Here is a 27,829-nt window from a genome sequence, read left to right as displayed (position 1 = left end):
TAATAGAAAAGAACCTTAGTTTATTTTGGTTGGCCATTCACTCCTTCCTCTCTATCTCTTTCTGGACCACCACCGTCAGCACTAAAACTATGTTAATATCGTATTGTTGTGTCAGCATCTTGCATATTTCAGCTCGAGCCCTTGGACATGGGCAAGATGGACTTGGTGGCTTCCTATGCTGTCAACTCATTGTTCTGGAGTAAGTTCACCCAATATGTTTTGGTCATTTTGTCGAAATGCTTCATGTACCTTCACAGTAAAACATGACTACCCCAGTTTGTTTGTATAAATCAAAGTGTTGTCTTCATGCTCAACACCTTTGGTTCTGATTCTTCTCGGTATCATAATGGTATGGAAATAAATAAATAGAGGATTAGGGTTATTAAGTCTATTCTATCCCGGACGTTCATTGGACTGTTGCCCTACAGATTCTGTAGAGGTGCAGTATAAGTTGTTAGAGGCCAACTAGGACTTTTGATAATGTTTTGACCACTAGATTCAGTCCTGTGTTCCTGTTGTTTGCAGTGTATCTGAATGTGTGTGGAATCAACCCTAAGGATCATCCCATCAAACAGGAGCTGGTAAGAAGAATCTGCTGGTGTTTCAAGAGTAGTCTCTTGTCAAAACTGGCGTCTGACCCAGTCAAAGTAAACTTATCCTGAGTACTTTTCGTTACACTCCACTACTGAGTCTAACAAAACCTCATGGGAAGTCACGTCAGGTAACGTTTGAGATTGACCAATCGCCTACCAAATCGACAAAGTGGACTTTCGCTCATACCTTTTGAACTTTTTATCCGAACAATTCCGAATGCTATTCAGCGTACGCTCGCTTCCAGGTGATGCAGCGTACGTACAACCATGACAACGGTGAGAAAACGGTCACTGAAAATGGTGTTTTTGGCAATATTCAAGGATGTCCTCTTGTGGAAATATTAGCTAATGGTAACAATATCAACAGAAACCCAAAAGCGTATATACTGCAGGTCAAATAATTGTGTTATATGCAGATTTTTGTTTGTGGAGAGATCTGTGTCAGTGACCTAAATATTTTGAAAGTCCCTACGATACCTAAATAGTAGCTGTTGTGTGATTGGTTAAATGTATTTAACAGTCTCACATTAGATTGGACTGTCATTGGTTGCTCAAAGGTTATTTGACGCGTTCTTCAACTAGGTTTTATTAGACTCATTAGTGGAGTGTAACGAAATAAACTTAGACTAAGTTTGCTTAGACTGGCATCTGACCAATCCGGCAATTTGTCAACACAGGCTTAAAATCTCAGGCACACCCATGACTTGTACATTTATTATTAGCTCTACAATCCAGCACATTGTCTAAACCGGATTATTTCTTCAGTCCCAATGAGTGCCAGTTTAGACAGATTCTACTGTAGATGAAGTAATGGTTGTCATGTTTCTGTGAGGAATGGTTTTCAGTTTTCATGTGTGTTGTTCTCTAGGAACGTGTGCGTGGATACATGAACCGTGTGAAGGAGATTCAAGACAAAGCCAAAGCTCCAAAAGTTAACTCCGGAGCAGCTAAACGTATGGTGAAGAGTGCTCTGTGGCAGGCAGCCCAGAAGAAGGTCCATCCACGGGGTAGAGGTGAGATGGGTGAAAAGTTTAAGTCAGTTTGTATGGTAGCTAGATTTAGGCTGGACATGATATGGAAGTGAGACTGGTCACATGGTAACCAAGAAAGCAGGAGTGAAATGATGCACAGGACTCCAGTGTGTTGCGCAGTTTCTTGCCACAATACAGTACCGGTAGATTATTTGATGTTTTGATACACTTTCTAAAATAGTGTCCCCTCCCTCTGGCATCTTTGCAAGTCAAATATAGACAGATTTTGTCCTGTAGATTGGCTTAATTAGAAGATGTCACCAACTACAGGCTGAGTCAGCAATATTTTTACCTGCCATGATGAATCCAGCAATTACACCCATTATACTTTTCAAAGGTCCCTGGTAACTCAACTGATATGTATCCTCACGATATGTAGTACTAGTGAATAGGATTTAAATTCGTAATCTTTTCTATTCAGATGAAGCAGGCCCATCCCAATCACATTCCCAACCTACCACTGGAGAGAACAGGAAGAGGAAGTTTGATGATGTTGAGGAGTCTGGAAAGAGCAGGAGGACCAGGTGACAGGATGCTAGACAGGTGGATGTTGAGTAAATGTGCAGGTGCTGATGTACAAGCAGTACACCTACAACAGTCAGGATGAGGATACATTGGTTGTTGTGGGTCAGTTGCCCTATCTCATTCTTCAACTGGTGTTTAATCTGTTGGTGACACCGGGACTCACATGGCCTTGGCAAGTTCGAGAAATGTGTTTGTGAAGTTCCCTGTCTGACTGCCAAGACTGTAATGTGGATGAGTGTTGAGTGAGAAGATGCAAACCTGTGCATCTCAGTTACAAGGTTTGATGCAGAAACCGTTGTTCAGTTAAGACTTTTGGAAGGTCAGGTTCCTCGTCTTGTATCAACTTCAACTGAACAGAGTCCTGTTCATATGAGACAAAAAGGACACTTACATTGCTTGGGGTTTCCAAGGATAAGACATTTCACATTCTTCTAGTACATGTGAAGTCAGCTTGCACATATTTCCTAAAACTAAATGCAAGCACAGAAATGGACTAGAAAGTCTGTTAAAAGCAAAGCTGTTAACATATTTAACTTGAAAACTGTTGATATTTCAGTCAAGGTGGATGGCACTTTGAACATGTTGAAGGATTTACATGTTGCATATCTTGAGAGTTCGAGGGAAAGGAATCTTTGCCCTATGTTAAATATTGGGGTCTTGTAGATATAGAAGCATTGAACATGTCAGTAGTGATGAAAATAATTCTTAGCTTGTGTTTATTATGTGCAGTATGTGTTTTGGTAGTTTTTTTCAGCAAAACATTTGCCCAATCAATACCAAAGCTGGTTCTCTGTTGGTGTTCAAAATTAGTTCATGCTGAACAATGTGTAAGTTTAGTTTATTTTTAAGCCACTGTTAGCAATGTCATGACAGGGGACACCAGAATTGGGCTTTAACCACAATGCTACCCCATCGCCCCTTATACTCAGCAGAAATGAATTTTTTCATGGTAGCAAATTAAAAATGTTATGGTACTGGTAGCAAATGTGTGTCATGTACATTTTTGTACGAAACATGCAGGACAGACATGAAGTAGCTGTGTAAAATATTTATTGCACAGGATGATATAAACAGATATATCACAGTGTTTGTGCCAACAACTAAGTGCAGAATAACAAAATATACAGAATTCAGATGTGTGAACACTGACAGAAAGTATTCAGTCTGCAGGAAACAAAACATTTTTGCACATTTTTAAAGTGGACGGTTCTGTGACCCAAGAAAACATGAAAAACGAATAAGAAGTTTAAAATGTCAACGTTATTTCCATGCCCAAACCATTCAGGTGAGAAGAAGCCCCCAAATTTCTCTCGAAACATATGAACCAAAGTGAGTTTGGTTTGTAATAATCAATCTCCAAGGTATATGCGTTTTTGTAATAATCAATCTCCAAGGCATATGCGTTACCTATAAATACCACTATACATACCCTGGATGCAGCTAAAGCTTGGGCCAATGATTTTATTACCTCTTTTGGCTGGCTCTCTATGCTGGGAAGTTAAGCGTATCATCTACAACCCACTTTTGCTTCTTAAATGACCTAACCAATTAAACTTGGAAATGCAACTGATGTAGAGATTCTCTGAACGTTCTTGAATATATTTTTTTTTTTAAAGTTTCAGACCTGTCATTTCTTCTGTATGATTTCCACTAACATCTGAGTTGTACTGCAAACAACCCTTTGTGGCTGTGACTGCCATCTTTATTGACACTGGCAAGCTGGGTTGTAATGGCGGTTTGGATACTGGGAGAATGCAGAGCCAGCAAAGGGAGATAATGATGTTATTGGGCCAAGCCATAGATTTATCAGAACCTATACCCTGGACATTTTCAGCGATGATTTTAACTATATTCCAGGAATATCACGATGAGGGATACCAGAAGTGGGCTTCACATAGTGTACCCATCTGTGGATTCTAACATGTACACCACTGAGCTACCCCTTGAGCTTCAAGAGGCAAGGAGTAGCCCATACAGATCCATAAAACTTCCATGTCATGTTATCCCAGCTTCTAAATGCTAATCAAAGATTATGTGATCAGAGATGCTCTGCAACAAACATGGCCATGTGTTAACAGGCACATTTCTCCAAGACAGCCCATCTTGCATATCAGTAGGAAAATAACGAGGAATGTTAAAGAAGTAAAAAAATCAAAATGACAACAAATCCCATAAGAAGTAACTCATCAAACATAAACGACAAACACAAGAACATTGGACGGTTTCACATCACGTCTTCATACAGGCTTATTATTATGATTGGCATACACAACAAGTTCCACTTCTGGAACAAGCGTAACATTAGGAGCTTAGAACACTGTCCAGTTACTCCATAAGTCTTACCTCTGGACAGTGGTTCAAGAATTTGATTAGGTGAGCACAAGGAACATCACTTGGTAATATTTGCAAACCAAACTTCATTTCAGGATTATGATACACAGACCTGGTTCAGGACTGACTCCCTTAGATCCAGCTCAAAATTGTAATACACAGACCTAGTTCAGGACTGACTCCTCTAGGTCCAGTTCAAGATTGTAATACACAGACCTAGTTCAGGATTGACTCCTCAAATCCAGTTAAGGATGGAGTCTTATAAACAAATATTATGCATAGTACCTATGTTTGAATATTGGAGATGCAATTGCCAAGTTTGATGAAGCTGGTAACCTGGACAGAGAGTTTTGCAGTCTTCTCCTTGGTAGCAATTAGTGTGCATCCAGCAGTCATTGTATCATATGTGTATTTTTTCGCTTCACAGGAAAGGTGTGACTGGATATCCATCCAGTTCCATTTGACACACTAACATACATTTGAATGCAGTTTCACTATCTGGTATGAAGCATGAATGTCAAATTGAAAGCTTCATGAAACTTCACACTACTAACATTGACAACATGAAGGTGTAATTTTGGTTATAATGGAGTTCTTAAATCACCAGGTGTGAATGTGAAACACTCAATGAGGATGAACATCAGTGATAATCTACAGGCAGAAGGCAACAAAACTGTGAACGTTTGTTATGTAATACTGAAGCAAGGGAGCTAACTCCAGGCATGTTTGGGTCAGTAGTTGCACTCACTGATGTTTTTCCAGTTATGTACATAGCACTCAAGAACACCAACAGAATCACAGGAAAGTTTCCTTAGTGCATTGTGAGAGGTGACATCTTTGGTATAATTCAAAGCCTTAGCCTGTGGGGTTCTAGTTTAAAATTGGTTCTGAGCAAACTTAGCCAGTCAAGGTGAAGAAGTGAACAATTTGGTCAGGTTTCATAATACCCTGATAGCATGGAATGGTTTTCATAATTTAAATTACTGGATTGATGGTCCAGATTACTTATAGGCCATTGTTCTGCAGCTAGAAAGTTGCTCAGTAAAGCACAACACAACGAACAAAATATCCAAACCAGAAGCAGCTGCTCCAGCGAAAGTTCCATGAGGATGCAAAATGACAGTCCAAGTACTAAATATCATATATTCACCAAGTGCATGATAATATCAAACTGTGACGGGATCCACCAGCTTGTCTCAACCATGTTTCCTTACATTCAGACAGACACACACATGCAGAAACACAAGTCTTTCATCATACATAGAACATATTATGCTATATATATATATATATATATAAACTGCATGTATTACTAACAAAATCACTAACTCCATTTATGGTACACATACAGGTACCCAACAAAACATTCAGCAAACAATTTGATTGAAGTAGAAGTGAGGAAACAGACGTTTCCTCAATGAGGTTTATGTGCTAACCTTGCATCTGAGGATGCTGAGCATCGATACAACATTGGACATCAAGCTTCATTCTGAAAGACATCCACTGCATTGATGCAGTGGGATCAGCTGTCACATGTCTGGACGGTTTTAATGTGTAAGAGATTGTATCTTTAAAAAGACAAAAATGTTGTGACTGACACATCATCTTCTCAAATTGACTGACTACAAAATACATTTCCCTTGTCAAACTAGACAGGAATTTTGTGGCTTGATGGTGGTGCCACCAGTTATGCCAATCTTGTGACCTATCCAACCAGACTCAACACTCATATCGACTGCATTTGATTAACACAAAAGGGTTGCAGTCAAGAAAATCATCATCATGATCTAACTTGTAATATATTAGGTCTCATGAGTTAGTGTATTGTAATGCAACGTTTAGCAATATGACAGCTGCAGACACAAGAAACGGGCTTTATACATTGTAGTCAAGTAGGGAATCAAACTTGGGTCTTCAGCGTCACAAGCTTTAACCACTAGGCTACCCAACTGTGCTAGGCTCTTGACAGAATAAATAAAGATTTTGTATATACCTGTAGATGTCATTTGACAAGACACATTTCTTTGTAATCTAACTTCTGTTACATGACTTTTGGAGTATCATGATAGGACTCATTGAGTGCCAAAACAGAACAAACAATTCCAGCAAGTTTGTCAAGGCTGAAAAATAGATTTCTATAGTCACTTATGTCACTTGGGAATATGATGCTAAATGGACAGGAGTTTGTTTAAGAACTCAAACATTGTTAGTTGTGGTACAGCAGAGTACCCGGACGGAAAAATCTCATGAAGGGTATAGTTGGTAGAACTGTTGTCTAGGTCTGATTCTATCTCAGTGCGGGCTGTGACCCATTGGTCTGTTCAATATGGTGCGAGACAACACAGTTACAACAGTTATAGTTGGCGGTTGTTTTGAGTGGGGAATGGTAGCTGCAGTGCCATCTAATGGTGACGATCTGTGAAAACAAAAACAGAAGGATTTGATTACATAATTAATGTCAACCAGCTGTTTCTCAAAACTGATTTATCAAACAAATATTTCTTTCCATGACTTAGCCTTCATCTCAAAGTATGTAACTGGCTTCGGAAGAACTATCCCATGTTCAAGTTGATCCCATGTTCATTAGACAGAGAATTAGAGATAATATGTCAGTTCAGGTTTGTCCTAGATGCTGTCTAAAGGAAGCCAGACCAGTCTTTTCAACTGTGTTGAAGTAACAGTCTTGCAGCTTGTTTGGGTGAAAGATGGAGTCTTGCACAAAGAAATCTTAAAGCTAAGACCATTTTAAGTCTCAGGCTAAGTAAACTTAGTCTCAGTATTATTCGTTATACTGCTACACAGAGTCTGACAAAAGGTCACATCAGCTAACCTATTAAATTGACCAGTGAAAACAGAGCTTACCAAGTCATGAAAGATAACATTTGCACATACCATTTGAACTTTTACCTCAAAATCATTTGTACTTTAACGATTCCAAATGCTATTTTCTGCACAATTTTGATCCATTGGAAGCGACACACATGGAGGATGCCTTTATTCACAACAGTCGCTGAAAATAGCATTCCAGAAAATTCCAGAATGTCATCTTGGGGAAATATAAGCTAACAGTAACTATGTCATCAGAAGCCCTTCATCATATATACTGCAGATCAAATATCTGTGTTTTACACAAATTTTTGGTTGTTGAGTGATCAGTGTCAGCAACTGGGGAAGAGAATGAAAAGACATTCAGTTATTCCCGCCGAACCCTACATAGTAGCCATTGATGACTGGTTAAATCTGTTTGATCATTTTGCATTTGACTGGACAGTCATAGGTCACGCTAAGATTAACTGATGCAACCTGCTTCTAGGGTTTGTTCGACTCAGTATGGCAGTGTAACTCATAATATTGAGCCAAAGTTTACATATCCTGACCCAAGTCAAACTTGAGGAAGACAAACACAGGCAAATAATTTTCCTCAAATAAACAAAAACACAAAGGTGAAACAGTGTTATGTTATACTCATGATAATGTTTATTATGAAAATATTCTGAGTAAAAAAAAGTCATAAACACACAAGACAGAAAGCATCACCTATAAAGTCAGACGCCCGTTTCATAAAGTGATTGTACCACCATCACATTCTTGAGTATAGAAGTAATGATATTCACGGTGATATGATCAGTTCTGAATTAGACCAGGGGTGTATTCAACACTCGGGCAGTAACAGTAACATCAGATAACCGAGACGGGTGGAAGTAGGTGTGAAAGTAGGGGTGGAAGTAGGGGTGAAAGTAGGGGTGGAAGTAGGGGTGCAAGAAAATAGACGACTGACAGAAGATACATAAGACTCACAGAGGTTTGATACAGATAAGGTAAAGGGGATAAAAGACATGGACGGCATATCATCATTATGTACCATGCACAACATAATCATGAAATGACAACATAATTCAGTCTTCATGGTCATACAGAAAATAAAGTGCATACAAACACAAAAAAATATGCATCTCCCACATAAAATATTGCGACACTCTGTGGACGGATCTTGCTCAATGAAATTGTATGTATCAACGAACACTTTCTGTCCCTCATCAAAAAACCTGTTGACAGTACTGCTCTTTCAGTTTTCATAAGGAATGGTTTGGGTATTAGACCTCTGTGGCTGTCTTCCTCACGTTAATGAACACATGATTACGCTGCCTGAGAACATACTGTTTATTCAATAAGCACTGACACCAGTTTTTTAATTTTATTTTTCAGCAACGTGGCAGGTGTAATGTTTCAGATCAATCATATGCATGACACATCACTTCACTACATGTTCTTTCATGACACACGATTAAAACTTACTTAATTCCATGAAAAGAGAGGAGACATATTACACAATCAAGACTTCTATACGTCTATGAAATCAGGCAAGTCGGACTGCGCAAGACAGGCTAGATTTCTGATGAAGGGTCTAAATTTACAGCTAGCCAGTCCGATGGTCTGGTAGAATCATTGGACAGCATGTTCCATACGTCTGAGTAATACTGCCTGGTCTGGGTAAATCCATTTTGGGTTGGTAACATTTTAAGGCTACCAGCCCTGATGCGTGACTGGGCTTGGGGTTTTTTCATACATTGTATAAACATGATTTTAAATGTTAACTTCAACTTACGTTTCACAAAGAAATCTAAAGATAAATACTGACACAACAAAATGTAAATTCAAATGGAGGTCTGAACTATGATTTCCTCTAACGTTTGTACTGACACAATGAGGACATGCAAATCCATTTTACACATAAGTTGGCTTACTTTTTCTTTTCTCATTATTTATTTTTTTTATCAAATATTTTTAGTGTCTGGATGACAAGCCTAATTTACAATATTAGAAAACAAAACACTAAACAATGGCTCAACAGACCAAATACTACTAAATAGTTGCTACATTTGAAGCCATTAGACTGTAGTGATGACCTGAGAAAACATGACTTGATCTACCAACACGAGTACCAACAACCTCATTGTGACTTCAGGAGATTTCTCGAAGGTAGTTGCGTAACAACACTAACTAATAAACCTTCTGCAGGTTTAGTCTCACAGAGTTAATCTAAGCTATCTTCCAAAAATGTTTTCCCCACTATTCTCAATACTCTTTACCCTGTGTTGCCTTAGCGATTTGATTATGATGAATGTGATGAAAATCACAGAGAATATACATAGGCTTTCTTCAAGTAGATCTAAAGGTAGCTGACATCCGTGACGAAAGTATTATCTGTCAATAAACATTTCAGGGTACAAACATCATGCTGAAGGTGAGTAATTCACCATAACTTGAAAACAAATTTTTTAGAAGCTTAGTGCAGATGGTCAACCAAGGTGAAACAAACCGAACAATATGTGTTGTGAACCAACATCGTGAAGTAACAAACAGGTTACATTATAAACATTATTTCACACAAATACAGACATAATTTCAAAATAATAACAAAATCAACACATCCACATCAATGGCAAATATCACAGAAAAGCGACAGAGAAGCAGAGGATAAGCACAGCATACTCAGAGGAACATTTAGTCTCTGAAATACATACATATTATTTATAAACATATATCTACAAAATAGAAAATACACAATTCACATGGAAATCAGAACAATGCTTTATTTCAATCCATCTAGAATATGTCAAACTACCGATTTGTGATGGATTTTGGGTCTCAGAGTGACTTGCTGGACTAACCCACAATGCGTAAAAGAGGCAGGCTATTTGTGAGTGAGTTAAGTTTTAAGCCACACTCAGCACTATTCCAGCTATATGGTGTCAGTCTGTAAGTAATCAATTCTAGACCAAACAGTCAAGTGACTAACAGCATACGCACTGATCTGCACATATGGGAACTGATGACGTGTCATCTAAGTCAGCGAGCTTGACCACCCAATCTCAATAGTCGCCTCTTTCGACAAGCATGGGTTACTGAAGATCAATTCCAACCAGGATCTTCACAGATTGAAGGCTATTTGTAACCTTGGCAATCCATCACCCATATATGATTCCACATCAAAAGGAAATTCTAGGACATCAGAGCAAACAACTGAATCCACTTTTTCCAATACTGCCTTGTATACAATTATTGTCTGCTATGTCATTCAATTGATTTCATCAAACATTCCCATAAATGATGCAATTAAATTAATAATTTGGGGGTTAATTTAAGTAAATCGCTAAGTGCTTTGTCCCACATTGTGATGTAACTTAAGTGCATGATGTCAGTCAACAGTGCACACAACCTTGGTCCACTCACGGACTTGGTTCACTCCAGTCTCACCTTCAAATCCTGCATCAGAGGGTTACATCTATACATGCTGAACTATCCTGTATCAAGGAGGTAGGGCTTTATACATACATTCAATACATTGTGAGGCAAAAGGACCCAAGTAAGTGAGTGGGGACACCAGAAATGGGCTTCACGCATCATACCCATGAGGGGAGTTGAACTTCTTCTTTGGCATGACAAGTGAATGCTTCAACTTGTCATGCCATCTCTTGTTTTCCCAGAATAATCACATTTGAGGTTTTTGTTTTGGAGGGACAGGTTTTACTTATCGTTTGTAAGATCTCTTCCCAGGTTTTACTTTTCGCTAGTAAGACCCCTTCCCAGGGTTTACTTTTCCTAACTTAATATGAACATCAACATTCAAATGATACATGAGTGTTTGAAATCAACTGAAAAATATCGTTCAAGATTTAACTCACATTACAAACCTTTTCCGAAGTGGCATTGGAAATGCAATTCTCTCATTTGTAGGTAGACACTCCAGGCTGACGAAGGTGGAGTGGTTAAATCATCTACTTATAGTTACTGCCATTAAATTGATTTTACACGTGCTTTAGTTATTGTTATGTAGCTTCATTATTAGATCATCTACATTGTAATTACCCATCATTGACAGTATATATGTTAGAGAGAACACTTCTTGGGATTCCCCACCCCATCCCACCCCATCCCGCTCCAGTTTGTCTACCAAAATCTCGGAGGCGTGTTTTCTCCTATACTTGTATCATGAGGTGTCAGCTCAATGTTGGAAGATTCCTCTAAGTGTTGTTGGTCAGATGGATTCCATTTATTGAAACTCCAAACATGGGTATGAAGCTGGGAAATGTAGGAGTAAAATCATGGCAGTCTGGGATTGAGACAATCAATCAGTGGTTTCTTTTGTTCTTAGAGATGCTACTTGGCATTTGATGGAACCTAGACAACAATGGCACCTGTGTCCCTGAGACCTGGGATGAAAGTGCAAATATGAGTAACTACTTGACAAACATGGCAGAATAAGTCATTTTCATATTACACTGATAAGTGAACATTCAAGAAAATCAGTATTCTTTAACTCACATATCATGATATCACAGTGAATTTCCTGATCTGGAGATCCTTTCACAAAACAACCTTTACTAAGGTTTACCTTAACTCCCATTCTTTAACATTTCACTAAGGATACCTCAGTGACTTATGATCACCTCAATGCTTTCTGAAAGGATGCCCAGGGTGCCGTTGTACAAAGCGATCTTGGCCCTGAGGTGACCAAAACTCCCATACCTTAACATTGACTTGAGGTAATGTTAGCGCTAAAGAGGATTTGTACAACAGCACCCTGGGCCCTATTGCACAAAGCAGTCTTAGTGCTAAGGTGATCTTATTCTCTATAGTTTAACATAGGCTTACAATCACCAAAGCACTAAGACTGATTCATGGAACGGGCCTGGTCTGCCTTGAGACCTCCACTTACATGTGAATTGTACATTACAGAACACCATACATGAACTAAACTCAATAAAATTGGGTGCGGTACAAGATGGGGTCATGAAACAGTGCCATACAAAAAAAAAACAAAACAGGTAAGTGAGACGGTGCTACGTGGTAGGGGTGTGCGTTGGTGGAATACAACAAGTGGATGTGACCTTGAGCAGTTCAAGATGTGGATGTGAGTTGAAGTACCAGGATGTGAGCCAGGGTACTTTAAAATGACTGGTATGTGAGTACAAGTGTGTGTGCTGCCAGGTGGATGTGCACCTCTATTTCAAGCTGAATAAATTAAACCTATCAACTACAAAATACAAACCTCCATGAAATTTGATGTCTTCAAATTATTTTAAGAAATGATTGTATTTATCTGCCAAGTTTCATGCAGGATATATGTTTCAAGTATACATTCCTTACAAAAAACTTCATTTGTGCTGGTTTACACAAATCAGTAATTACACAAACCAAACTTGAGCAGAGCTGTGGTACCTTTTCCACCATTTCTTAGAAAATCAAACCTTAATGACCAGTGACTAAACACTTACATTAGCTTCTCCATTCTAAGAATTCCTTATTTTTTGAAAAGCAATTGTTTATATCACTAAAGCAGGTTCAACTGCACTCGACACAAGTAAATATTGCAAGTTACTGAGACTGAGAGGTAACACAGTCTCTAAATGACGAATTTCTGACAGCACTGATAGCAACAGACTCTGGAATGGACCATCTGTAAAGAGTATGCAACAGTGCAGAGCCATGCAGGAGGGTCCTTGATGTCATACTCTCAGTCAGACATGCATCTCTGGATGAGGCAGGGTGAATAAATCATGCAGTGTACAGCCACCAGTGTCCGAAGTACAGTTTCAGCATGCACACAACATCAAAACTTCTTACCAATCACTTCAGATTTGAGTCTGTCAGCTATGGCTTTTCTCATAGCAAGTCTTTTCTCCATCTCAGGGTCTCGTTTCTCGGGTTCATTTGTTTTGCCTGACATTGCAGCGCGAGCAGCCCTTGCTGACTGCGGTCGCTGCGGCTGAGCAGACTCAACTCGTCGCAGCTGCTTCTCTCTCTCTTCCTTCTTCATCTTCACCAGTTTGTCCCTCTGCTCCTTTAGGAACTGCAGACGCTGTTGGCGCTCATCCAATGACATTGCTTCCATTGATTTCTGCAGTGAAAAAGGCATTTTGATCTGTCTATTCTGGGCACATTTTGACCAAAATAACACATATAAGATATGAGTATGGTTTAACACTGCTTATAGCAGTATTCAAGCAGTGTCACAAAGGGTGACACCAGACATGGGCTTCAGAAATTGTTTGCATGTGGGGAGTCTGACCCAGGTCTTTGGCATGATGAGCAAACTCTTGAAGCACTAGGCTTTATTGGATAGGAAGCAAAGTACTTAATTACCATATTTCTGTCGAAGATTCCCACAGATTTCCTACACAATTAGGAATCAGTAACACAAAAAACAATTCCAACACTGTGATAAATATCTTGATGTGGATAAACCTCTGAACCAATATTTATTTTCCTTCAACTTTTGTTCAAACTGAAAAGTCTTGGAAAAATCCTGTTTGGTCCATACAGAAGCAGATGCACAATATCCTATCTGCATCTTTCACTCACCTGCATTGCCTGGTACCTCTCAGACTGCTGGACACTGGAGCTGGACTCATTCTGGGCAGACTTCATCCAGTTGGCTGCAGCATCAGCATTGCTCACCCCAACTGCCTTTGGCATATCTCGATGCTTTTGCTGCACAGGTGATGTTAGAGGGGCAAGGCCAGTGGCAGGCGTGGGGGATTTGGGGGATGCAGCAGCCGCTTGTGCTGGACGGGAGGCAGCGGACATGGCAGCTATTTTGGGCTGAAAGGTTCAGTTATCATATCAAGCATTATGAAGTGTATGTGATACGATTGTACTTAGAAATATGACAAAGTTTAAATGTACACCTGATCAAAAGTGGCACCCTTTGTAGATTCAGCAGTGTTAGACTTGGGTGAAATTTTGAGTGGGTCCAAATTGATGAAAATAATGTTTCTGGACCCCCTCTAATGTTAAATAGATGGACAGATGTAAAATAGAGGGGTCCTCACTGAATTTGATGAATCAAAACACTCAAAAACCCTCTCTTGAGCCAACACTGTTCAGGATATTTGGTCAAAATACTGTAGTCATAAAGTGGTGTGACCATTAACCAGTTCACATGTTAGATGTCTGAAAAAGCAAGCAGCACAACTACCTGGATCCACCAATGCACTGTCACAATAAGCATGAGTGTACTACAAAAAGCCAAACCACATGAGCATTTCAATATGTCCATCTTGTCCTGAGTTCTGTCACCCAGAGGGATCAGATGGTCAATGGACTGATTCCCGTCACATAATGTAATCATAAATATAACCTCACACAATTTTGCAAAATTGGAAAACTTAAAAAAAAAGCGAGTACATTCAGATCTGTCAGATTCTCAAGATACCGATGACAGAAAGTAGCCGACAAATGACTGATAACATTGAAAGATTTCTCTATCAAATCCATATTCACATTACTTATTTGCAATCCATTTTTGCCCTCTGTACACTGATAAACATGAAAATAACATACTCAATTTTGAAGAAAATGAGTCAAATTTCACTCCAGTCATGACTTTGACTTGATTAAAAAATAGCTTTCGATCGGTGGGGTAACAATAGAGTTGGTTGGAAAGAGGAAGGAGATATTTTTCTCTTTTTGCTTTAACAAGAGGAGGATGGTATGTTCAGTTGTGCTACAAAGAATGTTGTACTCTGCTCTTGGTGACATGAGACATGAGTCAGGAATCTGAGCCAAAATGTAATTTTCTACATAAAATTGATATTTTATACTTATCCTGACTCATGCTTAATTGCTTACTCTCCTCTTCCTGGCGAAGGTAGTGGAACACCTGAAATCCCTTTAAGTTCCCTTCTAAAAGAAGCGGACGTAAATTTCACACTCACCCAAGCATTACCTCCATTCCCCTCCACATGGTCAGTTGACCGCCATGATACTTCACTCTCTCCTTTAATCACCCGACACGACAATACGAGAATTCAGCGTGTCTGTGAGGGGCGGCTGGGAGGGCTTTCGCCATGAGTCAGGATAAGTATAAAATATCAATTTTATTCAGAAAATTACATATTTTTCCTTATACTGACTCACACCTAATTGCTTGCAGAATCTGACGGGAATGGTGGTGGGCCAGATTACGCTGGATTCTGCTGTCTCTTGCAAATTACGTCCAATAATTTCCCCCCTTAACGGGAACTTGTAACAGCGATAATTTAGTCTTATTCTTCCCATATTCGTTGTAGATTTTTGGGGAATTCACATCCAGGTGAAAAAATGGCTTTGTTGACTGGTACATGACGACACTGCTATAGCTAGTGTCCTGTTAGTTTCTGATGCAACAAAATATCACGATATAACAATCGAAGCTAGTTGCGACCTTCCTTCATGTTTAACTATCTTCATAATTAATGCAAGGTCATAATCACTTATGCTAGTCTGTTCAAGACGTGGGCATAGGCTTTCCACCACAGGTCATGTGATATATCGGGTGAGTTAAGTCAGCTCCGTCGGGAAACTGTTAGTTGCTGAGCTATGACAAGTGGTCCAAAGTGATGAATGACAGTGATGTCCTCTGTGGCTATGTCTTGTAGGTAATGGTTGGTGAATACCATATTTGACTTGCAAAAACAGCCTTCCATAATAGTAGATAGCAAGCAATTACCATGTACTGCTAGTATAGAGGCTAGAGCTCTTACTTCATGTGGGTTAGAGACTCGTTGAGGGTGTAATCATGCTGCTTTATATGCACTAAGTATAACAGCTCTGATCCACACTGAGATAGTGTTGCGGGATACCTCCATGGGTATCTCAATAGATATAGGGATAAATAGGCGCTTGAACCGTTGTCTTCTAGAGTTGGTACGTGCAATGTATATTTTCAATGCTCTGACTGAACATAATGCTAAATCTTGTGTATCGTGAGGTCCTAAGATTGATGACAAAGCCGGTATATGGAACTGTCTATTCGGTTGACCTGGCAGTTGATTCTTTGCTATGAAATCCCATCTTAGACCTAAATGAGCTGTTTCTTGGTGACTTGTATCAAAGCTCGTTCGATTAAAGTCTAGAGCATGAATTTCTGACATTCTTGCTGCTGTAGCCAGGGCAAGTAAAAATAGCATCTTTTGATTCAACATTTCAATTGAAGTTCGACAAAGTGGTTCATATGCATCACTTGTGAGATGTTGGAATACAATATTTAGGTCCCACGCTGGAGCTCTAAATCTGTGTTGTTGATCTTCCAGTTTGAACGAACGAAGTAAGGCAATAAGTTCTGGTGCTTTAGTCAGTTTGGTCCCTGTCCCCATGGTGATGACTGAGCTGAGAGCAGCTAAGTACGTAGATAATGTAGAACCCTTCAGACCCTTAGAATGAGGTAAATAGCATAAATTATCTGCTATTTGAGGATGAGTTGCCTTGTTCACAGAAAATCCCTTTTTCCTGGTGTATGTCTCAAACTGTTTCCACTTGTCGTCATAAAGTGTGCAAGTGGATTTCCGTAAGGCTAAGGTGACTGCTTTCACTGCTCTCACCGAATATCCTCTGCGTTTCAAGCAAGTCTTAATACTGTCCATACGTTAAGATGAAATACCAATGGTTGGCCGTGCATTTGCTTTGTGTGGGGATGAATGAGAAGATTCTTCCATTCTGGTAATTGTAGTGTTGGTTGTCCTAGCTCTTCTATAAGTGTTGGAAACCAATCTCTCGTTGGCCAGTAGGGCGAGACAAAAATGAGTTGTAACCTATTTGTTTGTCTCACTTTCTTGATGACTTTTAGTAACAGTACTGGAGGAGGGTAACAGTACTGGAGGGGGAAACGCGTATGTGTTTATTCCTTCCCATGGAATACTGAGAGCGTCTGTTTCCCAGACTAAGGGATCTGGTACTGGTGACAGAAAGATTGTTGTGTGTTTGTTGAATCTCATTGCAAATAGGTCTATTTGCGGTGATCCGACAGCTTGACTGATTAGTTGAAATGCTTCCCGTTGCCGCATCCATTCTTTTGGAGATGGACGAAGGGGACGAGTTAGGGCGTCTGCCATGACGTTGCAGACTCCTGGTATGTGAAATGCTTGTACTTGAAGATTCAGACTGTCGACTAGGTTGAACAGTTGAAACGTTAGGCATAGTAGAGAGAGTGATCTTGTTGAGTCTTGTTTGTTTATGTAAAACGCTACTGTTGAGTTGTCCGTGTGGATCATTAATATTGTCTCTCAATGCTGTCCACCAGTGGTGGATGGCATGAATGACTGCTTTCATTTCCAACTGGTTGATGTGAAGAGCCTGTTCTTCTTTGTTCCAGATTCCTGCTGCTACCTCGTTTCTCAGATGAGCTCCCCATCCTTGTAGAGATGCGTATACATAAAGGTGGTTGCTGAATACTGGGTCTAACATATAGGTTCCTGCGCAGACATTCGATCGGTGAGTCCACCACATCAGAAAAGGCTTCAGGCTGTCTGGGAGCGGAATCTGTCCTCTGTTGTTGAGATGAAGATTCAAGAATTGTTGTAAGGGATGCAACTGCAGTCCTCTTCTGGTCATATCTTGCACTGATGTGAGGAGGCCTAGTAGACACTGCCATTGTCGAAGTGTTAACGGAGAGAGTAGAGCTTGCATTATCATTTCCGGTCTTCCGGAAGTACAGTCTGATTCAACGTAGTGATGAAACAAATCCACGAGGAATTTGATATCTTTTTGAGATCCAGGTCTGACTTTAGGTGATTTACTAACCAACCCAGTTGTGTTAGTAGCCTGATCGCGAAGTGTAATTGTAGTCTAAGTTGACTCGATGTATATGCAGATATGCAGGTATGCATCTTGTAGATCTGTGCTGGCTAGATAATCTAGTCTGCTGGTCTGATGAGGAGTCTTAGTTGAGGAAGATGTACCATCTTGAAATGTTCTGGCTTTAATAGAAACTTTTTGTTGAATTCCTTCATGTTGTAAATGAGACGGAAATTTCTCTCTGGAATTCTTCTTCAGAACTACAAAAATTGGGGAGTAAATTCCCGGCGTTAGATTTTGTGGCTGTATTACTTCTACTGCTCCCTTCTGCAACAGTGTTGATATAACATCGGTCAACTTGTCTAGTTGATCGTCTGCATAAATGATGGGAGTTGGTAGTTTTGTGAGCAGTGGTGTATCCTCAAGCAGAATCTTGTAGCCGTCTCGTAGAATATTCATGATATAGTTGTCATTGAGGATTCCCCAATTTTTCCAGTAGTGTTGAAGACGTCCACCCACTTGAGACGGTTGTATGGGAACGGCTAGGGGTGGAAGATTCCAGTCGCTCCAAACCTGATCCTCAGCGTTTATTTCCTCCACTGCCCCTAGCTGATCTTCCTGACGTCTGAGAACGTTTATTTCCTCCATAGGGGTGAAGAAATGAAGAAGATGATTTCTCCCCTCGATCGTTGAATTTCTTGTCCTTCGTTCTTTGAACCCTGGAAAACTTGGACTTGCTAGTGTAACGTTGATTTGTCTGTTTAAGGACAGAAGTCAAAGTGTTGATGGATTTTATCATCATAATTTCCCTTGAATCTTCAGTAACCGATCTTGCTACCCCTTCAATCCTTCCGTCGAATACCATACGTGCAGACCATGGGGCTTGATACAAAGGCTTTGTGAAGTTCTCACTCCACGACGCAGCAGACAGGAGCCCCTGCCTACGAAGTAGATTAATCGCCGCAGTAGTAGAAGCTAGAAGTTCAGACATAAACCGCTGATCCTTCCTCGTGTAAAAAGTGCCGACAGGATCATCCTCTCTTCCTCATTTACTGGATTGCTAAACTTAGTGATGAGAGTCTCGTTGATGGCTGTTGATCGAGCTAATCCGTAAAAAGTGCGCCTCGTAGTAGTGTAGTGCCAGTCTTCTGTCTTCCACCTTGTAAAATCGGCTGCGAGCTGAGTTGATGACTTTATAACCTTCGACGACCTCAGGGGGTCTGATGAATGGCTCCATATGAAGAGGGAAACGACGTATGCTAAAAGGCGGCACATGTTGCTGTTGAAACTTGGTTGATGTCTTGAATGCTGCAGACAAAGTCTCAGGAATCGTAGATACAGGAGCTATCGGCAGAAATGTTAACGTATCAATGTCGTCATTCATCTTGTATGTGTTGAACTCGTTGGTATCCTTAGATGGGGAAGCCAGTTTTAAACCATCTGTGATCCATGATATGACTTCAGAATCTGAAAATAAGACTTCCTCCGGCGACAAATCACACTGATGTCTAACTTCATTCTTCCTAGAGTAAGACGAATTCACAGATCACCGACGATCCCGACTGCACGAGTCTAAGTCCGAAGGGGGGATGACTGCTTACGATGTCTTCTGTGAATAGGGGAGACTGAAGGAGACCTTCTCCACTGACAAGTCCATCCACGAGTGCACTCACGCAAGTGCGTGACGTCACTCACCCAAGTATAACTACTCGTGTGAGTGCACTCTCTCGGTGTGGGTATATCCTTCTCTGTGCTGCATTCTGATGATCGGGACCTGGATCTTCTGGAGTGCATGCGTGAATGCACCTCCTCTTCATCCTCAGACGTGAGTGCAGGTCTAAATGAATGTTCTCACTGATTCGCAGTCAACATCATTGACGAGTGCAGTCGTCTTTCCACTTCCAATCTTTGTTCCCTAAGGTTCATCATCTGCGTTGTGAGTTGTTGCATGAAGACGCCTATGTTGAATGCATGCGGTGCGTGCATTGACAACTGTGTTGAAGAGTTGTCTGCAATGCCCGTGAATGCAGTCGACATCAGCGATGTCTGTTGTAGATGAGATGTGTTTTGAGGCGCTGATGATGCTGTTGGTGTTGATCTAGTTGCCAATGTCCGATGAGTGGTGTCTTCACTTCGTATCATTAACAGAGACTTGTCAAAATACTGACGTTCTTCTAAGGGGACTATCTCCTCCCCGAATGACTTCTTCATCAACAAAGTATAATTCTGTGATGATCTTGCAGATGAAGACTTCGACTTCTTAATTTTCTTAGTCTGAGATGGTCCTGTCTCAACAGATGGTCTCTTCTGAGTCTTGGGAGGGGACTCGCCCGACCCTGGACTCGCCCGACCCTGGACACAACCTTGGAGATACGGCTGGCATCTCGCTGGAATGTATCTCAGCATCAATAATTAAACAGTTTCCCGACTTTATTTCACCAGATTTAGATATATCTAATTCGAACCAACGTTGCTTATCTCTAGCACGTCTGTGAACAGACCGTAAATATAATAAGAATTCTGCTTCAGACAATTTAATGCAAAATACACAACGAGTATGAGCAGAATATAAAGGTTTACACGCTGAGCAAAGTATGTGCGAGTCAACCGCTGACAGCCATAATCTGAACTGAAAACACGATTTCATCAACTGAGATTAAGGCTCAGTTGATGAAAGACGTGTTAGAAATAGACACAATAATCACAAATTTGTATAATAATGACAAATATATACCAGCCAAAAACCGCATACAGCACAAATTTAGTTAGAAAAACCAAAAGAATGAAAGACGTATCGCCATGTACGGAACCCAGGCCTCCAGCCGCCCTCATTGGGCGATAGGGAGAAAGTGAAGTATCATGAGGAGGGGGAAGGGAGGTAATACTTGGGTGAGTGTGAATTTTACGTCCGCTTCTTTTAGAAGGGAACTTCAAGGGATTTCAGGTGTTCCACTACCTTCCCCAGAAAAAGGAGAGCAAGCCATTAAGCATGAGTCAGGATACGGAAAAATTACCATTTTCCCCAGTAAGCTCAGCAAAAGAAATTATCCATGCATTATCACTAAATTCCAGTTCAACTGAATTGATGGATATGAATCATGACAAGATATGTTTGGGCTAGCCATCCAAAACATGCTTAGCACAGACTGCTATGTAGTTGTAATAGTCCCAATAACTAGTCTTTGCAAAGTATAATGCCAGTTTTGCTTCAGTAACTGAGGACTTACTGCAGATCTGAGGTCAGTTTCTGGCTTGCTGGGACTGGTTGGCTGGGCTGTTGCATTTTGGGCACCTGATGAAACAGGGGGGACAACTGCGACATTTCCATATCCACCACTGGATCCACTCTTGAGAGCCTGCAATACAGAATGGAATTACATCTGTGAAAAGGCAGATACCAGCACTGTCTATGACAAGAACCTGAAATAACTAGAAGATATTATCTTCCTACTGGGACCCACACAATAACACACCTTCATCTTGTCAATACAGTGTTATCTCTCTCAGAGGCATCCCTCCAATCCTGCTTGCTCTTAATATCGGCACAAGAATTTGGTTCAGACAGAGCCTAGTTAATTTATGATAATTTACATGCCCTCTAATCTGGCATCATTCTATTCCGTATTTTGGCACAAAAAAAACCTACCCAATTGACTGTTTGTTCAGTAATTTACCCTCTTTAATCTGGCATCAGGCCCCGATTTCTCGAGACAAACTTAAGTTTGTACAAACTCAAAACTCAGACTTAAGTTTGTTTCGTGAAACTGGGCCTGGTATCTCGACTCTCTTTTCAATAGGCTGATTGGATAAACATGTATAAACAACACAATGAATTACCACTGTGTTCACGATTAGCATGGACCCTTTGCAAAAGCAGCAGTTTCACTGACGCTGTGGCGGATGTCTAAAACCTGCGGCCTAGTGTCTGACTGTATATTTCACAATGACTCTTCCTGAAGATGTAGTATGTGACACGTCGCACTTGTCTGCTGTTTATAAATTTCACTTTTGTTAATAATTTAATGCCTATTATAAGAAATGTTAAATCTGAAATGTGTGTTTAAGTTTTATTATATGGGTCCTGTCAATTTTCAGTGGGTCAGTCCTTCATCTGAAACTTTCAGGACCCAATGTCTTGCTACTTTGAAACAACATTCATGAACACTGTTACCATTGCCATTCAACTCATTGATGTTACCTGATAAAAAAGAATATGGATAAGCATTAGGAACAGGTAGATGAGGTACATTGGTGACATATGTCGCTTGTATTATAAATTGATTGTAATGTCTCAATTTGCCACTTGCTGATCACGTCAAGACACCTAGAAAAGTCCTCTAAACTGACATGTCTTCTCTAGCGGCATATTTCGCTACTATCAACAAACGCTGATTTAGAGGGCTTTCACTGCAGTGCACAATCACCCTAGGACTCAACCTGTCAGTATTACACCTTCACCACAAAACTCAACATGTCACCAACACACCATCCCCTCAGACTCACTTGTCAAGATTACACCATCCCCCTACACTCATTTGACAAGAGTACACCATCCCCACCTAGACTCACTGGTCAAGAGTACACCATCCCTCTTGACTCACTCCTCAATAGTCACTATCCCCGCCTAGACTCACCATGTCAATCTTCTTCTCCTCCACCTTCCTGCTGTCACTGAGGCGCTTGGCTTCACACATTGAAATTTCAAGCACAGCCTTCATCTCCTCCTCCTCCTGGCTGCTCCTACGTTTCTGATTCTCAAACTCCTGCCGTGATTTCCTGACATTAACAGAACAAATTCACTGAAATGAAATCAACATGTAAATAGTGTTCTTGCTTTAAGAGCAACTGAATGGGAAGTAATGTGAATACCACAGAGAGTAATACTAGATCTACATCCTGAAAAATAACCTGGACCAAACATATTAGAATAACATATCATGCCTTGAGGTCTTCGAGGGTTTGTGAACCATTAAACACTCTTAATCCTGGACCTTAACAGTAAAGTTATGACAAGGTCTCCTTGCCCATGTTGATATTTCAGCAAAAATTTGAAACGCCGTAAATGAGGTCTGTCCCAACATTTTGGGAACCTCCTTGGGTGTTAGATATTTGTCACTGATGTTTATAATATGAGGATCCACAATGGCATGGATTTAGTCAGGTGACAACAATCATTACACACTGGTATTGCAGCAATACACTCCACTTAGACAAATACAGGTCTTGATGATAGTGAAGTCCTCAAACAACACATATGTATCTTGACAGTGAGGTCCTGACACAATATGTATCTTGACAGTGAGGTCCTGACAAAATATGTATCTTGACGTGAGGTCCTGACACAATACATATACTGACAAAATATATATCTTGACAGCAAATCCTAGCACAATACATCTTGACAGAGAAGTCCTAACACAACATTCATACGTTGACAGTGAGGTCCTTGCACAATAGATATCTTGACCGTGATTTCCTGGCACTATGTATTAGGATAATGATACGATATATTTCTTGAATGTGGGATCATGATACAATATACTTCTTGAATGTGAGGTTGTGATACATTATTTGTAACAATAGCAGTGTCATGAGACAATCCATATCATGATACATGTGTAATAAATATCCTGAACATGAAGTTGTGGTGATGTATGAAAACTCGACACTTGGTTCTAGCTTCCTACACAACCAACAAAACATTCTCACAGTGCTCTCATCAGATAAAACCCACACATTTTACGTACTCCATAGCTGCGGCTAGCACTGCATCTTCCTCCTTCTGCCTTGTGTTCATCCTCCGTGGTTCCTCCTTGCTGCCATGAGTTAGACTGCTGGGGAGAGCTCCGAGATTCTTCATGATCATCTTTAGAGCTTCCTCTTGGAGCACAATATTCTTATGAGCCATCACTCGCACAAACAGGCCAAAGTCGACTGAAGACATCACCTGCTCCAGCACAGTCTGCCACAGAACAATCACTAGAATCAACACAATACACAAAGGTATATAACACACGTATTTGTACTTTCAGTGTTGATGTAAGCCCAAAGTGATTGAGCATGTTGAAGTCATCAGTAATTACTGCTTTGGATAAACAAGACAGAACAGGCAAAATTTTATGTGACTTTGTGAGTCCATCATATGTGCCATGGAATGTCGCTTACATTTCAAACGGTTATATAATTGAAGGGAAAGGTGCATGACAGTTTTCATGGAAAACTATAATCTGTCATCAAGAATGACCCATGTTGACAAATTATAGATAGTGAGATTCACTTTCCTGATCTCGTAAGCAAAGCTCTAACTAGACTGACTGAACTATTTGAGGTCATCTGTTACGCTTAGGGATGTCCTCAGTTTTCTGTGACGATCTCATTGCAAGGAGTATTTACTGGCAGGTTACTCCTGAAATTGCACAAAGCAATCGCAGCTTTACATATTTGGTAAGCCTTTGTTAAAGCATGGGAGTTACGATCGCCTTAACACTATGATCACTGTGTGGAAGGCTGTCCAGATTCGACTGACCTGGAATACAGTCCTGATGTCCTCTTTGTCATTCATCTCTTGCACTGCACCCATAATGGCCTTGTAATCCAGGCCTGTGTCCTGTTCAAAGGACAGTAGCATCCGGTCCACCTGGTGACGTGACCACAAAAACATTAACATCTAATCATTCCAAGATCACAACAAACATCAATACACAAAAAACATTTAAAATCTGGTCAAATGTTATGGTTATGGGTGCAATTGTACAAAACAATCCTAGCACTAAGACTACTTTTAAGAGTATGTTAAGGTATGAGAGTTACAGTCATCTTGGCGCTAAGATCGCTCTGTACAACGTCACCATGGTTACAGTTGGGATTACACTTCCTCAGCAAAAACAGGTTTGATTATTTATGATCGTTTGAGTCCTGTCAGTTTGCTTTCTGAGGGGAGCTGGCAATAAGGCAATATGGCAGTAGTGTATTTGATATGAAATCACACTTGTTGGACTGTTCAGTTACTATTGTCAATCAAATCATGGCACATCCATGACTGAAAAAGTCGTTCAACATAATTGAAATCAGGTGTGTATCCAGCAACCAGAATAAAAAAAACTATTCCAGCCGATATTGTTAACATGACAATATCATCATAAAAATGACTATAAGCATGACAATCTCATCCTAAACATGACAATTTAAGCCTTAAATGTGAGGTACAGATGATCAACAGTTACCAAGCGCTTGTAGTCTTCATGGGTCTTGCGATATTCTGCAGAATCTTCTATTTCTGGATCAAAAACTGCAAAACAGGGAAACAAGAAATATAAACTCAGAAACATGTTGTTACAGGATTTGACAGTCAGTTGCTTTGGCGTTTAACATCACATTCAGCAATATTCCACCCATATGGTGGCAGTCTACAGATAACTGAGTCTGGACCGGACAATTCTGTGATTAATGGCATGAGTATTAATCCACACAACTGGGTTATGTCAACCAAGTCAGACAACCTGACCATCCCTACTGTTACCATGCCTCTTATGACAAGTGTATGTAACTGATGACCAATTCCAACTCAGATCTTAGTTGGTATCGTGTTGATTGAACAATGTCAAATGAAATATATACCTTGTTCCATAATTAATCGAGTGAAGGAATAAGGTTTTACACCTCTTTTAGAAATGGACTGCAGGATTTGAAAAATATCTGTAACGACAAAAGTGTTCCTGACACCAACAACAGCAAAGCTTGAAAAGTGAGCAGGTAACTAGATTCCAATACCACAGGAACAAAGCTCAAGCTGAGGCAGCAAAGCTGTTATATGCCTAGTTGTCAGTTCATCATGATGAAGGCCCAGGTTTGATTCTCTGAATGTGTGAAGCCTATTCCTTGTTGTTCCCTATTGCTCTGAGAGGCATAGAACCCCTCACTCATAAAAGTTTGAACACTGTCCCTGTGAATTACAATGGCTACATAACATTAACAATGTCTACAATCTCACTCTCAGTGTACTGACAGACTAATTTTCTAAGCAGTGACTTCAAATAGCGACTATGAGTACTATTACACCTGTGAATTGACATATTTTTCACTGCTGGAAAAGAAAGAAATGTTCTTCATGATCGTAAACTTCATTTTAAATCTAAATGGATTAAATTTTGGATTATATTCTTAATTCACTTCTAAGACGGAACCTCCTCATATACTCCAAAATATTCATCATGTCACAGGTTCTTATCAGGGAGATATGAGAAACAGGTGCTTGCCTGTGGTTATATACTCACTGAGGACTTCACTTCCTTCTTATCATAACCTTCACACACTATAAATAATGTCAGTGTCATAGTTTGGTAAAACTGAAAGAAATAACTTATTCAGTCAACAGACGAAGTGGCAAATATGGTCTTTCTCACTTTTCATGAAAAATACTCCACTTGCTCAGACATGTTACAAATTGCTAAGTGCATGACACAATCACCTCCAGTTAGACATGACTTAAAACATGGGAAAGACAACAAAGGACTGGATACCATCTATCATCTTTGAAAACTGTAGAACTGCACAAAAAATATGTTCTACGCCACTAGAGTTACTTATACTTCACTATCTTAGCATGTTAGTGTTCTTTCTTTTTAAGATACCTTCTTTGGGGATAGCTTAATGAATATAAGGTTTGGGGTTAGAAAACTCTCCCATACTCCTTCAGTCTCAACTTGCAGAATTCTGCAGCTTCATTTTCACAAAGATACATACATATTTTCTATAACTGAAACTAACCTTTCATTTTCAAAATCGTTGGCTAGTTATACTGATTGGAAATTGTCCCATATGATGTGATTTTAATGGTTATTCTTTATTTGATGCTTCCGTATTTGGTTCGAATTTTATGGCTCATGCTTCCCTGGTAATGGAAGTGCATGTGATGCCAAACAACATGGCTGATAAGTATCAGGTATTCTGTAGGTGTACCAAAACATGTGTTGTTATGGCTCTGCATTATTTCCCATAACTTTGATAATAGCCAGAACCTGAATTTTGAGGACACTAATTCACTCCTGCTTTCTGCCCTGTGATTCAACTAGAATAAAGATGATGCCTTGAAAAATACTTGAGCTTCCTATTTCCTGTTCATTGATGTTGTATAATTTGATATTTCGCATATTTAATATTACTTCGACTAAAATAAATAACAAGGAAATTAATAACAGTTCCTTCTGTTCCCCATCCCAGATATTATTTATAAATTGATATATATTTCAGTTTTAAACGATGCTCCCAAATGAGAGGGGGCGGAAGGAACTCTTTCCATTGAGACTTTCGAGAATTTGTTCGCATGTACCAAAACGAAAAATGGGAATACATGATATTGTAGATATTGAATGTCTTCATATTGCTGACAAGATGCATAAAGTGGACAAGATAAGGTGCACTCGGTAAAGGTAGCTATACCTCTGACTTTTTATCAAAAGTAATCTATATGGGAAGGTCACTTCTCTGAAAACTAGCACTACAAGATATGTACGTCTGCGAAATAAGGAGATAAGACTTGGAAATCGAAAAAGAAGAAAAATCAATTGAAACTAACGAAGGCTGACGGATCGGGAGTTTATTCCCATAGCTGAAAACTTTTTGGACTGTCAGACACAGCAATAAATATTAGTATTGTCAGTGCAATAACTTACTCATGCACCGATCTTCCATAAAGGTTAAAACCGGAACTTGAAATATTGGGTTGCTTAGGAAACAAAGCAACTCATCCAAAACGTATTCTCTGCTTCTCGACGCCATTTTGAATCCATACGA

General features: G+C 39.9%; 3 protein-coding genes across 3 annotated transcripts in view; 1 reads left to right on the top strand and 2 right to left on the bottom strand.

The window, feature by feature from the left end:
* Positions 1-3,407, top strand: part of LOC137293716 (nuclear nucleic acid-binding protein C1D-like) — a 3,704-nt gene extending 297 nt beyond the window's left edge. The window contains exons 2-5 of the mRNA XM_067824422.1: positions 133-199; positions 526-581; positions 1,462-1,606; positions 2,046-3,407. Coding sequence (XP_067680523.1) covers positions 133-199; positions 526-581; positions 1,462-1,606; positions 2,046-2,152 — 375 coding nt within the window. The 3' untranslated portion in view covers positions 2,153-3,407. The remainder of the gene's footprint in view (positions 1-132; positions 200-525; positions 582-1,461; positions 1,607-2,045) is intronic.
* On the bottom strand, positions 3,183-27,829 carry LOC137293715 (cilia- and flagella-associated protein 36-like). The gene is made up of 9 exons (XM_067824421.1): positions 27,709-27,829; positions 25,261-25,325; positions 24,564-24,674; positions 23,785-23,999; positions 22,672-22,813; positions 21,265-21,393; positions 13,847-14,086; positions 13,109-13,382; positions 3,183-6,896 (listed from the first exon to the last, which is right to left on the bottom strand). The coding sequence occupies exons 1-9, from the start codon at positions 27,812-27,814 to the stop codon at positions 6,883-6,885; spliced, it is 1,296 nt and encodes a 431-aa protein (XP_067680522.1). The 5' UTR covers positions 27,815-27,829; the 3' UTR covers positions 3,183-6,882.
* Positions 16,042-16,887, bottom strand: LOC137294252 (uncharacterized). Its single transcript, XM_067825255.1, has one exon. It carries the CDS (start codon positions 16,885-16,887, stop codon positions 16,042-16,044), a length of 846 nt encoding a protein of 281 aa, XP_067681356.1.

This window comes from Haliotis asinina, chromosome 8 (assembly GCF_037392515.1).
Source record: "Haliotis asinina isolate JCU_RB_2024 chromosome 8, JCU_Hal_asi_v2, whole genome shotgun sequence".
NCBI classification, from domain to species: domain Eukaryota; kingdom Metazoa; phylum Mollusca; class Gastropoda; order Lepetellida; family Haliotidae; genus Haliotis; species Haliotis asinina.
Note: the sequence above shows the minus strand (reverse complement) of the source record. Positions and strands in the feature narration are given on the sequence as shown.

Coding starts and splice junctions, on each gene's coding strand:
- LOC137294252 (XM_067825255.1), bottom strand. CDS start 16,887: ATGGACAGTATTAAGACTTGCTTGAAACGCAGAGGATATTCGGTGAGA.
- LOC137293715 (XM_067824421.1), bottom strand. CDS start 27,814: ATGGCGTCGAGAAGCAGAGAATACGTTTTGGATGAGTTGCTTTGTTTC. Junction 25,326..27,708: donor TATGGAAGATCGGTGCATGA/GTAAGTTATTGC, acceptor CCTGTTTTGCAG/TTTTTGATCCAGAAATAGAA. Junction 13,383..13,846: donor AGAGGTACCAGGCAATGCAG/GTGAGTGAAAGA, acceptor TTTTCACTGCAG/AAATCAATGGAAGCAATGTC.